The 17240-nt window shown below is 36.7% G+C and overlaps 1 protein-coding gene across 2 annotated transcripts in view; it reads right to left on the minus strand.

Moving 5' to 3' along the window:
- LOC148945342 (synaptotagmin-15-like) overlaps positions 1 to 17240 on the minus strand; it is a 245133-nt gene that overhangs the window by 172021 nt on the left and 55872 nt on the right. For both annotated transcript variants that reach the window (XM_089099169.1, XM_089099170.1), the window contains exons 4-5: positions 12561 to 12654; positions 9296 to 9427 (exon numbers count right to left, since the gene is read on the minus strand). In XM_089099169.1, coding sequence (XP_088955295.1) covers positions 9296 to 9427; positions 12561 to 12654 — 226 coding nt within the window. The remainder of the gene's footprint in view (positions 1 to 9295; positions 9428 to 12560; positions 12655 to 17240) is intronic.

The following is a 17240-nucleotide window of genomic DNA, read 5'->3' on the forward strand; positions in this document are numbered from 1 at the left end:
GAAATATCATCTATAACTTTTACGAAGATAAAATATCAATGTGCAAGTTTCACGAAGAAAAAAATCAACATGGGACAAGTTTCACGAAAAAAAATTGACATACAACAAGTTCCAAGAACCAAAAATAATCGGCAAGCAGCGAGGTCAATTAAGAAAATCAGTTTCACGAGGAGAAAAATCAATATACATGTTTCACGAAGAGAAAAATCAACATGTAACACGATTCACGAACAAAAAAACATCATACAATATGTTCCTCAAACAAAAAGCAGCACGCAATAACTTACTTAAAATTTCCTCTAATTTAAAGTGGGATATCCACGTGAAATATATTGTCCATAAAACTAATGCGTCCATGTCTCTCCTTAAGCTCTTGAATAAATTTAACGTCCCCTTATCCCATTCTTTAAGGATCAATACTTCCTTTGTCCACCCGCATCTTGAATATGCTTGTCCAGTTTGGCATCTTGGCATCTCCCGTGATGAATCGGATAAAATGGAATCTATTCAAAAAAGAGCCTTAAGAATAATTTTTAAAGAAACTATGGTACCATATCCAAATGTTTTCCGCATGGAAAACATTTTACCCAAAAGACACTCCCCATCCAGACACTGCCTGCCATGTACCGTTTCTGAACCCGTCCCTATCTTGTCCCCCATCCGTTGCTTAACCTCCAGGTATGAAAAAACATTTGTCCCCTTCATTACTGATCAAATAAACCACTATTTTTTTTTTGCACTGGTGATACCCGTGCTTGTGTCCGTTTGGTTCTTCCATTCTCTCCCCCTTGTTTATATATTCTCTTTTAAACCTTTTCAACACTATTTTTATCTCAATTTTTTTTGGTTTGGTTTTAGTTTTTGCTATTTTAACTTGCTTATATTTTCTTACAATACTTTTTTTCAATTTTTTTTAAGACTAGTGAATGGCTTTGCCTTTCTGATATTGTTATTTATGGCATTGTTTAGCCAGTTTTTAGTTGTTGTGTTATTTTTACTTTTTTGATTATATGACCCCGAAATATGGATTTGGTCCTTTGGGGCTTGTGATAATAATTTTTTGAAATAAATATCTTATCTTATCTAAATCAATTTTATCAGGAGAAAAAAAAAATAAAAGTAAGAGTTTCACAAAGGGAAGAATCAACATGCAACAAGTCTCATGAAGAAAAATCAGCATGCAACAAGTTCCACGAAGATAATAAGCAATCAATCAGTTCAATGAATAAAATTAGTTTCACGAGGAGAACAATCAATGTACAATTTTCGCCAAGAGAAAAATCAACATGGGACAAGTCTTATGAACAAGAAAGTAGCACGCAACACGTTCTGCAAAGAAAAAAAAATGAGCATACGACAAGTTCCATGAGTAAAATCAGTTTCGCGAGGAGAAAAAATCAATGTGCGAGTTTCATGAAGAGAAAAAAAATCAACATTCTACAAGTTTCATGAGCAAAAATCAGCACTCAACACGTTCCACGAACATAAAACAGCACGTAACAAGTTCCATGAACAAAATCAGTTTCGGCAGCTGAAAAATCACTGTAAGATTTTCACGAAGAGGAAGATCAACATGCGACAAGTTTCAAAAGCAAAAAACCGGCCCTCAACAAATTTCACGAACATAAATTAGCACGCAACAAGTTCCGTCAACGAAATCAGTTTCAAGAGGAGAAAATCAATATACAAGTTTAACAAAGAAATAAATCAGTATGTAACAAGTTTCACGAACAAAAATTAACACGAAATACGTTCTACGAACAAAAATCAGCAGGCAACGAGTTCCATGAACAAAATCACTTTCGCGAGGAGAAAAAAATCAATGTACACATTTCACGATGAGAAAAAACAACATGCAACAAGTTTTGCGAACAAAAATCGGCACGCAACAAGTTCCATGAACAAAAATCAGCACACACCATAAGAAAAAAGTTTCACGAACAGAAAAATCATTGTATAAATTTTACGGCGAGAAAAAATCAATGTACAAATTTCACAATGAAAAAAAATCAACATCTGACAAGTTTCACGAACAAAAATCCGTATGCAACAAGTTCCACGAACAAAAAAATCAATACGCAACAAGTGGCATGAAGAAAATTAGTTTCACAAGGAGAAAAATCAATGTACATGTTTCACGAAGAGGAAGATCAACATGCGACAAGTTTCAAAAGCAAAAAACCGGCCCTCAACAAGTTTCACGAACATAAATCAGCACACAACAAGTTCTGTCAACAAAATCAGTTTCATGAGGAGGAAAAATCAATGTACGAGTTTCACGAAGAGAAAAATCAACATGCAACAAGTTTCACGAACAAAAATCAGTATGTAACAAGTTCCACGAACAAAAAAAAATCAGCACGCAACAAGTTGCATGAAGAAAATCAGTTTCACAAGGAGAAAAATCAATGTACATGTTTCACGAAGTTAAAAATCAACAAGCGACAAGTTTCACGAGCAAAAACCAGCGCTCAAGAAGTTTCACAAAAATAAAAATAAAGTTTCAAGAACAAAAATCAGTACTCAACAAGCTCCACGAACAAAAATCGAAAGGCAACAAGTTCCACGAACAGAATCAGTTTCGCGAAGAGAAAAATAAATCAGTATACACATTTCACGATGAGAAAAAACAACATTCAATAAGTTTCGCGAACAAAAATAGGCACGCAAGAAGTTCCATGAACAAATATCAGCACATAACAAGTTCCATAAGAAAATAAGCTTCACGATGAGAAAAATCAATGTATAAATTTTACGAAGAGAAAAAATCAATGTATAGTTTCACAAAGAACAAAAAATCAACATGTGATAAGTTTCACGAACAAAATTCAGCATGCAACAAGTTCCACGAGCAAAAAAATCAGGACGCAACAAGTTGCAAAAAGAAAATCAGTTTCACAAGCAGAAAAATCGATGTACACGTTTCACGAAGAGAAAAATGTAACACGTTTCAAGAAAAAAAACGGCATGCAATATGTTCCACGGAAAAAAATAAGCACGCAACTACTTCCTTGATTAAAATCAGTTTCAGCAGGAGAAAAATCAATGTACAAATCTCATGAAGAGAAAAGTCAGCATATAACAAGTTTCCCAAACAAAAATCAACACGCAGCAAATTCCATGAATAAAAGTGAGGAGGCGACAAGTTGCAAGAACAAACTAAGTTTCACGAGGAGAAAAATCAATGAACAAGTTTCACGAAGAGAAAAACCCGCATGCAACAAGTTTCACAGCAAAATTGAGCACTCAACAAGTTCCATGAAGAAAATCAGTTTTACGAAGAGAAAAATCAATGTACGAGTTTCATGAAGAAAAAAAACAACATGCAACAAGTTTCGCAAACAAAAATCGGTAAGCAACAAGTTCCACGAACAACCATCAGAACGCAACAAGTTCCATGAACAAAATCAGTTTCATGAAGAGAAAAATTAATGTACAAATTTCACGAAGAGAAAAAAACAACATGCAACAAGTTTCATTAGCAAAAATCAGCACGCAACAAGTTCCATGAACGAAATTCTTTTCCTGAGGAGATTAATCTATGTACAAATTTCACGAAAAAAAAGATCAGCATTTAACAAGTTTCATGAACCAAAAAAATCAGCCTGCAACATACTCCGCGAAAAAAACTCAGCAAGCGACACGTTTCATGAACAAAATTAGTTTCACGAGGAGAAAAAAGCAATGTACAAGTTTCATGAAAAGAAAAAACAACATGCAACTAGTCTCACGGTCTAAAATCAAGTTGCAAAAATTCAAGTTGCCAAAAAAATCAGCACGCAACAAGTTCCACGAACAAAATCATTTTCACGAGGAGAAAAATCAATATGTAACATGTTTCACGAACAAAAATCAGTTCTCAACAAATTCCACGAATACAAATCAGTATACAACAAGTTCCGTGAAGAAAATCGGTTCTGCATGGAGAAAGAAGTTTCACGAAGAGAAAAATCAGCTTGCAACAAGTTCAACGAACAAAATCATGCAAGAAGTTCCACGAATAAAAACCATCATACTACAAGTTCCATGAAAAATACTTGGGCCTTGGTTGAATTGCTTGCTAGGGTCCTACGATGGTTAGGTTAGGGCCCTCCGTTCAAATTACTCGCTAGGGGGGTGGCGGTTGAATTGGATGCTCGGTTTCCAGTTGAATTTGTTGCTAGGGCCCTCCAGTGGTCAGGAGAGACCCTGTTGGAATTGTTTGCTAGAGACCCACTTGAATTGGAAGCTTGGGTCCTGGTTGATTTGGTTGCTAGGCTCCCCCCGGTTGTTAGGTTAGGACCCAGGTTGAAATGATTGCTAGGGTCCTCCGATGGCTAGGTTAGGAGTCCAGGGGAAAAGTTTGAAAATATCTTATGAATGAGGAGGGGCATATGGATGGCAGGGGGCAGGCACGTAATGCCAGGGTGGTGTGGAATGTTTTGCAGGTTATTATGTTAAGCTTGGCTTGCAAAAGCTTGAACCAATGGGCTAAAGTATAATTCTTGACAAGAAATTTCTTAAGAAACATATTGTGGGTGCATGATTATGTTGCATAGGGGTGCACAATATGTTGCATGAATTGCTTGGAGAATCACTATCTAGCAGTGAAATGGCAACTTCTCGGTGTTCATGTAAAAACATTGTTTAATTTAGATTCACTAGCTTATTTTCGGAGCGAAATGGTTTAAAATGTCCTTGGGGCGAGGGGATGATGCCATGTGGATGACAGAGGAGGGCTGGTGTGTAATGTCACAGTGGTGTGGAGTGTTTTGGAGGCTATTATGATAGGCATGGTTTGAAACTAGGAATCAATGGTTGAAGGATAATTTTTAACAAGAAATGCCTGAAAGATGCCATGGGGGAGATGGAGCGCTGTCAAAGGGGTGCCACAAAGCAGTAATAGTGATGCACTGTTACACGCGTTGCCTTGGACTAGTACACTATAGAACTTAAACATAAGGCAGGAGGCGTTAATTGAATTTTTTCGGCAGAGAGGGACTGACATATAATATTCCTGTCTAAGAAACGATGCGTTTCGTTAAAAGTCCTTGAAAAATACCTCTTAATATTGTTTAAATGTACCACAAATATAAGCTCGCCCTCTCAAAATGATTCTTAGGGGCGAGGTAGGCGTATATTGTTAGGATATTGTGAAATATTCATAAATTTAACTCAAAGAAAACGGGGTATTTTCCTTAGAAGTTCTTAATAGAGCATAAATTTGCATCTAATATCAGCGATATCTCCCTGGTATTGCATGCTAGGACGCGTTTCTCTATAATAGATGATTCTTTGCATATATTACAATATGCCTCTTTTCACGTTTTATTTCTTTTGTCTTGTTTTTTAACTTCTTTTTTCTATGTTTTTAATATTGATGTAAGTTGGTTTTTATTAATTAAACTTATATTTACAAACTCTATGTTTTCAAATGCATTGTTTAGGATGAGTAAAGAGTTTACACAATTTAAGCACCCTTTAGTCTGTATCGCTATACATACACTGAGCAGGAAAAGCGATGATCCCGGATACCAATGCAGGACGGGGATCACATATCTTCTCAAGTCTACACCAATTTGCGTAAGCCGGCTTGGAACCGGACAGCAAGAAGTCTCTGGGACCTCCATGAATGGAGGGTTTGAAAATACAATTGAAAATACTTTGAAAATGCCAAAAATGGGGAATTTCAGGTGTCGCGCAATAGGTTAATTTTAGAATATAATAAGTAGGACAAAATATTAGAAATGGCTTGTTAGTCCTCTCCGTTAGTGCACAAATCCTTTGGAAGAAAATTGACATTTCGAGTCCTGGCGGGGTCAAGAACTAAAGAAAAAAAAGAAGCAACTAAAGAAAGAAAAAAAAGCGTTGAATGTTTTAAGCGAAAAATAATATGCAAAACACGATATTGTCAAACATCGAGGTACGCCGGTATTGCGTAAGATGCGCTGGCCTTACATAATTTGGGATTATCGGGTTGGATATACTGTTTTTTCCTAGGTGATTGGATGGAAGAGTAAGGTCTAGACCTTGTTCAAGTGCTCATTTATCTCAGTTACTAAATTAGGAAAACAGTTTTTACATCATAAAGTGTATGCCACCATTACATAAGGTGTGAGCTGTCGTTACGTTACAAGCGGGGATTCCCCCATGGATTCCTGTCACAAAGTTACAGAAAACTGCGTCAAGCATATTAGACCTGACCGTTTGAAACGGAGTATGTTGTGACGTCATTAGAGTCCAGAGGGGCGTGTCATAGTATTCTTGCCAACTGTGTTCCCTTTAATAGAACTGGTGACGGCGTTGCACAGGTGTGACGGCTTTAGGGGCTGGTAGCTCCACTTATCTAATGTGCTAAAAAATGGTGGTTGCTAAGGGTAAATATTAGATTTGTTTCATAATGGCCCTCTGAGGTTTTTAATAGAAAAACATCGTGGGGATATAGTAACAGGGGTGGCATTAGCTAGTAATTCTATCTAGTATCAAACATATCCAAACCAACAACCAATAATCATAACCAACAACCATAACCAAGAAACATAACCATCAACCAAAAACGAACAATCATAACCAGCAACCAACAAACATAACCAATAAATATAACCAACAACCAGCAAATATAACCAACAAACCACATAACCAGTAATCATAACCAATAACCAACAAACAAAACCAACAATCGTTACCAAAAACCATAAGCATCAGCCAACAGTCATAACCAACAATCATAACCAACAAACATAACCAACAATCATAACCAACAATCATAACTAACGACCATAACCAACAACCAGCAAACATTAAACATAACCAACAAACCCCATAACCAACAATCACAACCATCAATCATAACCAACAAACATAGCCAACAATTATAACCAACAACCAACAATCATAACCAACAAGCATAACCGGCAATCATAACCAACAGCCAACAAACATAACCAAGAAGCATAACCAACAAACATAACCAACAATCATAACCAACAACCATAACCATCAAACAACAATCATAACCAACAATCATAACCAGCAATCATAATCAACAAACATAACCAACAATCATAACCAAAAACCAACAGTAATAATCAACAAACATAACCAACAACCAGCAAACAACCAACAAACCACATAACCAGCAACAAAAACCAGCAAACCTAACCAACAACCAACAGTAATAACCAACAACCAACAAACATAACCAAAAATCATAACCAACAACCATTAATCATATCCAAAACCATAGCGAACGAACATTAATCACAACCAAGAACAAGCAAACAACAAACATAACCAACAACCATTAATCGTAACGAACAAACATAACCAACAATCATAACCAACAACCATTAATGATAACCAACAAACATAACCAACAATCATAACCAACAACCAACAATTATAACCAAATAATGCAACCAACAATCATAACCAGCAATCATTAGCAACAACCAACAATAACATCCAATGTTAATTTCCCTATGGCTGCCGTGACGTCAGGGAGCTGTCGTAGAAATATTGCCAGGGCTCTCATGATAATCTTTCCAGCTGACCGCATTGTAAAGGTGCGAGGGACTAGGAGCTCCATTTAGAATGACCTTATTATTAGTACTTTTCTATTATCCTGACCACATTCCAATTAATCACACTGAAAAATCCAGGACTCTTGCCTAGAAACAAAATTGAGGCATCTGGTTGCCAAAAGAGGGATGCGCCATTAAACCTGTTTCTTGCGCCGTTAAATAATTGGAAGAAAGGAGTAGCGCCTATGGATGCCTTTAAAAGTCGTGATGGGATACTACTGCCCTCTGAGAATCCCGTCTTCCTGTTATGAATATGTGATGCTTTAATGTCGGCGAGGGCTTTTTTTTTCTTTGTTTTACAATTCCAGCTCCTCTCCTTTCCGTTGTATCAACATGAAGGCTCTTCAGGAACGAGAGTTAAGGTTTAAAAAATATTCTGCTTTTTGTAATGTTGCATGATTTAAGTATATTTGCGGCCAATGAAAAATGTGTGAATTTTAGGTAGATTTCTTGTTAAATGAAGTGTTCTTGATGCTGTAGTGTGCTATGTTTTATTTTAAATATATCACAACAGTTTGCGGAACATACACGACTACTGACCTTCCCTCCTGGTCTCCTGTTATCCCATGAAGCATACGTGTTAAAATCAAATTACGGTTTAACAAGGAATGGATGTGGGAGCCTACCGAGGGCTACCGTATTAAGGTGCCAAAACCCTCCCCGAGGAGCCAGAATTCTAAATTATTAAGGTTATCTTTTCCGGCCCTAATGGTTCGGTCATACCTGAAACGGGTTATAGTAACGAGAATAATGAAATTTTGGTTAAATTTTGGTTTATTTTTCTATTCATATTGGTTTTTTATATGGTTTCCTATTGGCTTTAATGAGTCTCAATTTTCTTCTCATTTTACTGTTTTGCAAGGGAGGAATGCCTTTCTAAGTAAAGTTGAAATATCTGGTGCTGTTTCCCATTTTTCTTTGTTATTTTTCGTCGTGATCCTTGATTCTAATATTACTTTGGATTTGTTAAAACTACAAAAAAAACTATTAAACTCAGCATTCTCTGTTTTTTTTCTTCTTAATCAAAACTATTAAACTCATCATTCTCTGTTTTTTTTTTTTCTTAATCAATACCCTACTGAAAATTTTAGTTGGAATAAAGCTTCTTATCCAACTGCAAACTAACTATTTAACTATATAACTTGTTGCTGGTGGCATTAACGTTCTTATATCATTCTTATTTTTAAACATTCTTTTTCTATTGCTTAGAAGTGTTAAGAACGTGCTTCTTCTAGTTGGGCATAGGCCTACTTTTTTCTATCGTTTGAGAAAGTGCCTGCAAAAAAACTATAATACAAAACTCATACATCCAGCTAATAGGTGCGTTGCTTTTTTTGCAAAGACATCTTCTTTCTCATCATGTGTATTACACGAATCAATTAATTTTAAAGCACCCCCTGGTTGCCTTGTTTATAGTTCAATAAGGAAGGATAATTTGATAAGAGAATCCCACTTTAACACCACGGCAACCATTGAGACTCCGTGACAACAATATTCAATAGTGTTGTCAAAGCATTTCAATCCTAACAGGTGCTCTACTGTCGCATAATGAGGAATATGCACATAATATATATATATATATATATATATATATATATATATATATATATATATATATATATATATATATATATATATATATATATATATATATATATATATATATATATATATATATATATATATATATATGTGTGTGTGTGTGTGTTTAACAAATAAAGAATTCTAGTTACCTGCCTTCCAGATTCTAGTCGTGAATTTTTCAAAGGATAAATCAGTTGGCCTATTATTTTACGCCCTCGACTTCTGGAATTGTCCAAAACTACAACTTTTAGACTCTGTTCAGCCAGTTCAGAATGGTGAACCTGAAATAATGCATATTTTGTTAATTATTTTGCATTAATTTTGTTTTCTATCCTGTGTTTTCAAATGACAGCAGAGTGACACTATAACTTTTATCAAAGAGAAAGTAGCGTCTTTACGCTAAAGTTTGATTTGCGCTTTCCTGAAAGCATTTTAGAATGCAGGAAATATAGCCGAGCCGATTGGTCCTTGTCGGTGTCTTATTAACCAATTATTGGCTTTTGCAGTGTTTGAACTGGTTGGTTAAAGCAAATTCAACTAAATGACCACTTCCATTCTCAAACTATTACCATCGACAGCAAATTTGACTTTTTATGAAGTCGTCTTGCGGGAGCAACATCATAATTTTGTCCTTTGTTTTCCCTTTGTTCGTTTTAGTTTTCCCAAAATTGTAGGACCAAAGTTGGTTCTTTGCTACCAGTGGTGGTCTTTTGAGGCCTTAAGTCTGTGCAGGCTAGTTTTGGCACCAAAGAAGCTTAAAGTAACAAGGAAAACGAAAATGAAAGCTCATTAATTGAACTGATTAAGTTCAAACTTACATAACCGAGTATATATAAAAATTATGGAAAATTGGCAATTTAACGTATGATGAAAAAGACCTCCATAGGCAGGCTATGCAGTTGTTGGTAGCAGTGGCCATCAACTTTGAAAAATAGAAACATGGATTCAAATCAGCAAAAACAAAAAAACAAGCTAAAATCATGCGGTACTAAGCAGTTTAAGAAGGTCTAGCTTTCTTTTAAAAGTGTAGTTATTGCGAATAGATGAATTGTAATTTTTTAAACTTAAACGGACGAAAATTGGTGTCAAATTTGACAAATTAGCTTTGCTTATTTAATTTCGTGGATTAGCACGGCATCACGGATTAAAATGTGGGTCCAGCGAACGAAATATATTGTAATTTCTTAAACCACATTGGCCTGCCATAATATAAAGAATGAAAACGATCAAAAATGGATTGTTCGCTAGTAACCGTTGAGGGTAGTTCTATTTTTTGGGGAATTTTGGTGCAAATCGCGGATATTGGCGAATGACTCGCTTTATGGTTATTAGGTATTTGGTTTTAATTATTTTAATTTTTGGCTTTTATTGAATTTTATTTATATTTAAATTTTTTGTTTTTTTCATTGGTTTTTTTTCCCATTGACTTTCCGCGTTTGTTTTGTTTTTTTTTTCTTCGGCATTTTCATTGAATATACTATTTTGTTCATGCTGAAGATGAGAGGCGATAGTCCTCTCGAAATATTTGCTTTGTGTGTTTTTTCAGTAGTCCGTTTGGCCTTAAAAAACCCCATTTTTGATTGTTTTCTTTCTTTATAAAATACATTTTTATTTTCATTTTCTTGATCCCTTATAGGTGTCTACTATTGGGAATGCCGATAGTGAATTTTAATACACATAAAGTTCAGTAAAGCACAGTTGATGACAGAATCATGCCTCTATTTGTGTAGGGTACCAGCGAGATCATTACTTACTCGAACCATTACGCTAGGAAAATAGAAGTCAATAGAGTAGATTGAGAAAACAGGGGAAAAGTCTCTGAAAATATATTGCCTCCAACCCCCCCCCCCTCGAGCCCCTAAGAACCGAAAGTGTAAAGTCATGAGAATTAAACAGTTACATTTATTTGAATGTATCTCCCGTACACACAGGGACATAATTTCAGCTGTGAGTCTGGGGGGCTTACGGTTAAAGGAATCCCCGCAAAAAAACTGAATTTCATATTGAAGGCGAGGAGAAAAACGCCGGGTCTTGCTATAAGCACAGGCAAGTACATTTTTATTTTCATTTGTTTCAAAGAGTACTGGAATTAGCAAGCTTCGATTTCGACTTTACATACCTTTTATTCCCGAAACTAGCAGGCTTCTACCCCAAATTAAGACCCAAGGGAGCACAAGCTTGAGGACCAAAGGTCTGTTTTTAGTGATTTTTTTTTACCTATGTCACTGATATCGATTTAATTCAAGAAAGGGCTTAGGATGTAAGCTCTGCTGTTCTTCCAGGGAGTGTAGAACTCTGGCCAGATTGATGAGTATGAAATTACATTCTGGAAATGTAATTCTTTATTGTCTGGGGTTAAAGAGTGTTTTCACTTGTCCCTGCGCCAAAGTCTACAATCCGGGATCTGAAGCGGAGTCTTACAGTGTATGTCAAAAGGACAACTTGAAGTAATTTGGCCAAGTTTTCGCTTCTTCGAGCCGAGATTTTCCTTTCGAGTAGCTTCACCCAAGCTGGCAAGCAAGCAGACACCAGTTTTAAACTGAGTTAGACTGAAATGTCAAAGTCCTAGCGACTCCGTTACATTACCGCCAAAATTTATTCTCATAATAATAAATATAAAATTAAAAGACATAGGAAGGAGCATTTTCCCATTAGTCTAAAAGTACTTTCACAAGTCATTTCGGTTTGTGATTTCAGCTGAAATAGTTACTTCCTTTTCTACGTTGGGGCTGAGGTAAAGATAAAACGATTATGTATCAATCGGTTGTCAGATCCGAAACACTAAACTCGATATTTTGTCCTATAAGATTTGAAAAGTTTACAGGCCTAAAATTTCACCCAAAGGGGAAAAATTGCAAAGATTTGGTTTAGGATCGAAAATAGTAGTCTTCAAAAATAATAGGTTCAGGATCGAGAAGCATGGTCTTCTAGTGACAGCCTCAGAGGCAAAGCGACTTAAATTACCCTCTCTTTATAACATGCTTCATAGTGCCATGATATCACTAGTGTAATGCCCAGAACAATTAGGAGGCCTTAAACGTCTGCTAAACCTCCGATCGAAGGAGCCAACGTTTGGTGGAATAAAACCCTCAAGGAGTCAATCCCAGATGGATGACAAGAATCGTTGCCCCGTTACGTGGTTTTCTCCTGACTAAGGAAAAAAATTCGTTTCTTCCGTATGGGAATTAAACAAGCTGTGTCTGTTGTTTTTATTGTGGCCTTGGCCATCGGTGGCCCAAGGAGAAAAACTTCAAAAGGAATTGAGTCAATGTACTTGTTCTAGACAGAAACTGAAGCCACAGCGAACCTTGACAGATTATCGGTGGTCAAGGACTTCTTTTCCGATCTTCTAAAAATAAAACATAAATAATAGTGTTTAATAACAATTTATTATGCAATTAAAAAGATACTTACATGAAATCCGAAATTTTCATTGTATACAGGATTGCATGTCTTCTTTTGAACTGTTGATTGATGGTACCGTCTTTCTCCTGGCATCAGCTGAATTCTGAAATTGAGTAAAACTCTTAAAGTTCTACAAGAAAATTCTAAGAGAACTTCCATTTTTCCCAGATTCCCGGTTCTAACCTAAAAACTGATTCCCATCTATTGTCTTGTATGAAATTAAATCTTATAAGCTAACCTTCTCGTCACCTATTTTTCTAAGTCACGAGATCACTCGCCCGTAAGTGTAGATCCCTTAGGATACTTTGTATTCTTACTTCGTTCATGTTTGTTCAAGCTGTTCATAAAATAAATTCTATAGCTATGCTCTTCCAAATAATGTGTAAAATGGTTCCAACTAGGTGGATTAGTCACTGACAATCTAGTATAGCAGAGAATGTGTATCTGCCTATTTTATCGATTCTTGAGCCGCAAGCTCTTCTAAAAATTCACCGAAACACAGCAATACAGCAATAGAATGATCGTATCCTTACTAGCTATAGATGTTCCTCCACCTAAATTCAGGGTTTCATTGGCAACATAATTCTGATACCTTGAAGCTCGAATTACGCCCAACAACTGCCACACTTTTGTCATTCCAGTGAGTGTACTTTGCTAGTTCCTCATGGCTGCTAACTCAGAAAAATGTGGGGGAAGGAGACAATCATTTTTTTGATTTTTCAAAAATTATGATTAAAAAACTAGTGGTTGGGACATATTAGGTTATTTTAGATTTGTTAATGCTTTACCCCCAAAAAATATTACCAAAATTTAGGGGAGAGGGGGGATTGCCCCTTCCCCCCCTAATGGGTCCTCTGTAAGTCATTCACTTTTAATTTCTTTTTTGTTCTTTTTATCCCTATCAGTGGGGCCAACTTGTGGAAATGTTGTGGTGGTGGCAAAATCTATCTTTTAAAATTTAGGAGGGGGTAATTTCGCTTTTTTCTGTTTTATTCTAATGAAATTACCAAAGAAGGGTGTTTTTAACTAAAATCACCCAAAAAAAGGTACTTTTTAAAACATAAGAAAGGCCCACAAATCAAAATAGGGGGCAAATGCCCATCCCTTTTTTTAAATTTAGTTATCACTCTTTTCAAATGTAAATAGTTTTGTTATTTGTTAATTGTATGCAAATTCTTTTTTTTATAAGATTGCGCACGTTTTCGATTGTTTTAAATTCCTGGTGTTTCTCCATAAGTTTAGCAGCGGCTATAGTAAGGTCTGATGTGTGCAGACTGTTGATGAGCTTTGAATTGCGTGTCAAAATTGGAAACGGAAGAAAGTGGAGCGCATTTTCAATTTATAAGCATTTGTAAGAAACTTCCAGAAAGGTGCAATGTAGAGGATGTGGGGGAAAGCAAGAGCGTTGTGTTGTTCAGCGTTGCAAGAAAACGGCGATTGAAGAGAAGCTTATCAGAGACTATGAAAGCATATGAAGCTGAAATGCGGCGTTTGATGTCTTCCGTTAGGAAATGACAAGCGTGAGAAATGGTGTTTCTAATGGGAATACCAAGGAAAACGATTTGGCCTGAAGGGCAGATCTTTGATTTCCCAAGTACAGTTTCATGAGGAAGTGGGACTTTCCAGTTAAAAAGCATTAAGTCGGACTTTTCAGCGTTAAATTTAACACCAGATTATAAGGATTCTGCTTGAAGTTTTTGGAATGTTTCAGAAATTTTGTCCAAGGCTCGGCTGATGTTAAAAATGTCTTCAGCATAAGTGGGAGATATTGAGGCCAGAAAAAACACAAGACATCTCACACTGGTCTTGATCTTTGAGGACATAGTTATTGAAATAATAAGGTGAGGCAACTGCACCTTGCATGGCTCTTCTCATAACTGATACAGTTTTATCCAGTGGCCTTGCCACTTTGTGTTGCTTAAGAGGGATTTTAAGGCAGACTCGTAGCTTAGCATACATATCTGAGATCCGATAATAGCCAGATTTACTCCTCTCTTAACAGCCCTCTCTTAACAGATCAGGGAGTCAAAGGCGTGGAAAATATCATGACTCGCTAAGGCGACTGAACTATCTGTATAAGAAGCATCAAGCAGAGCATTAGCAACAACTGCAAGGACGTCCGCACATCCAATTCCATGTTGAAAGCCAAATTGATGTGGAGGTTAGTAACAATTTTCTTCAAGCTTTTTTATCAACAGTTGTTCATAAAGCTTGCATAAACTGGTTGATACAGTCACGGGCCTGAAAGATGTGCATTGAATAGAAGTTTTCCCTTATCTTGGAATAGGAGGAAGATCTCTCACGCAGAATGTTGATAGAACCAACCTTGTATAAATGTCATCTGCAGCAGTAGCGTCAGATGTTCTAAAAGCGCAGGACCACTATTTTTGATATGCAGAGCGTCAATTCCATCTATGCCTCGTGACAGCTTTGGCTTAAGACACATAATAGCATCAGTCACATACTTTACAGATACTTTAAAATCAAAGTCAGAGGGTGCAAAAAATGGTCAAGCTCTTCAGCATATTTCTGTTCAGGTTGGGGATCTGGTGGAGAGAATTTGGCCTCACAGAAAGAATACCACTTAGATAGAGGAACATCAGCAGCAGAAAGGGAGGCTTTTGGGATCCTTGGACGGAGTGTCGACCAAAGGAAACGAGGATTATCTTTGATTTCTTGAACTGACTGTTCTGTGATTTTCTTGCGGTAATTCTGAAGTTCCTTGGCAAACTTTTTCTTTGTTGCGATGTGGATGGAATTAACAAGATCGGACCGTGGTTGGTCAGATTCAATCCATAGATGTAGTCAAAACTTTGCTGAATCACAAGATTGGGAGAGACTTTAATTTTCACGCCACTTGGGAACTGTTCTTGGGTGATGACGATTCAATGGAACAGCATAAGATTTTACATATTGTAAAGTGTGGTATATCTCTGTACAATCAATATCAAGGAGAATGCATTTCTTCTCAGCGGGCAGCTGTGATTGCTTGATTAGCAGGACAAACGGTACCTTAATCTTTTAAAGGATTGTAGAAGCACTATTCCAATGCAGTTCCTGGTTGATTAATGCCCAATTACGTATATATGTTGGATTTGGTGTTTTTAGGTGGCTAGTAGGCATCTGAGAATTTTATTTGGTGAGAAAGAAAACAATACTGGCTGGTGATCAGATATTAAATAATCGCTAAGAACCTTTGGTTGACAGACATCTAAGGAGGGACAACCAACTACATGGTCTATGTTGTATGCGGACGAGAAATTATGAATGTGTGTGAAATCTTGGTCTTTATCAACAACATACAAATGATTATATTATCGAATAGTTCACCAATCAAAGAAGAACAGGCAGATGGGGTAGTTAGATTACAGTTGAAATCTCCAACAATTAGGCATACAGAATTACTAGTAATAATGGTTGAAATGCTTCTACATAACTTTTCAGAAGCGAGAGCAAAAAGACGCTCAGACGTGTCATTATGGTAATCAGTCGGCAAATAAATATTATAGATAAACATATCATCAACCTTAACATCAAGATTCTGCAAGTAATCACGGGATTCTGCAAGCAACGAACACAAAATGGAAACACGTAAGTCACAAGACTGCCTGATGGTCTACCACCAGCGCTATTTTGCTTCGCAGTAAATGCATAGCAAGTGAATTTATGTCTGGTATCCAAAAGAATAAGGCTTAACTGACTTAAAAGATGCTCTTGTAAGCAAATCAAATCATGGTTTAACACGAGCTCAGCAAGAACTGAAAACTTTTGGACAAGCCCACCGTCAATGTTTAGAGTTAAGTACCTCATATTCACACTATGGCTGACTGTTGGCACTTTGAACATAAGCATTAAGCTGAATTTTGGCTGGACGATTATTTGGACATTTCTCACTGAAACAGTTGCGGCCAGCAGCCTTGAATAACCCACAGAACATACTTGCTGTGCACGTTCTTTGTCAGAGTTCAACCTGTCAACACCTCTCTAAGTTCAAAGCTACAGTGATTGTGACCTTTGTCCAAATGGCAAAACCAAAACAATACTGTCCAGAATGCAGACTACGAGTTACTTCTAACTCAATCAAATGTGCAAATTGTGACTCTTGGTTCCACGCAGGGGCCAAAAAGTGTGCCAGGATAGACATTACTAATTGGAGTAACTCCTGGATGTGCCTTGACTGCTCCACTAAATCCAAGGTAAACCTTACTCCTTCTCCGGGTTTTTCTGTACCCCGTTCTGGCTTCCCTTGAATGCCTCGTACCCCAGTTGAAAGAAAAAGAATTCTGAGCTTCCTAAGTGCCCTAAGCAGTCCTACTCCTTATCCTGACTCTCCACACAGCCAGCTTTCTGTTTCAACATAAAAATCAAACAAGTCCCAGGAGGCTAGTTCAGTTGGTCCATCAATTTTACTTGCTGCACCCCAGTGCCACGTTCTTGAAGTTCGTCCCGAATGCCCAATATATGTATCATGCCAAACCACTGAATGCAGCATGGATAAATATGTTCGAACGGATAGCGTCGCGACATATCCCCCATCACAAGCAGATTTTGCAGAAAATTTGATTTTAAAAGAAAAGGCAAGGGAAGTGTTAATACTAATTAGAGATTTTTTTTCAATTTATGAAAATGATTCAAGAAGTCAACTTACAAATTATTCCATCACAAACGAGGTAAATAACAGTAGTATGT

The sequence above is a fragment of the Artemia sp. Qi Xiang Cuo genome, chromosome 13 (assembly GCF_049724085.1).
Source record: "Artemia sp. Qi Xiang Cuo chromosome 13, ASM4972408v1, whole genome shotgun sequence".
Classification (NCBI taxonomy): Eukaryota; Metazoa; Arthropoda; class Branchiopoda; order Anostraca; family Artemiidae; genus Artemia; species Artemia sp. Qi Xiang Cuo.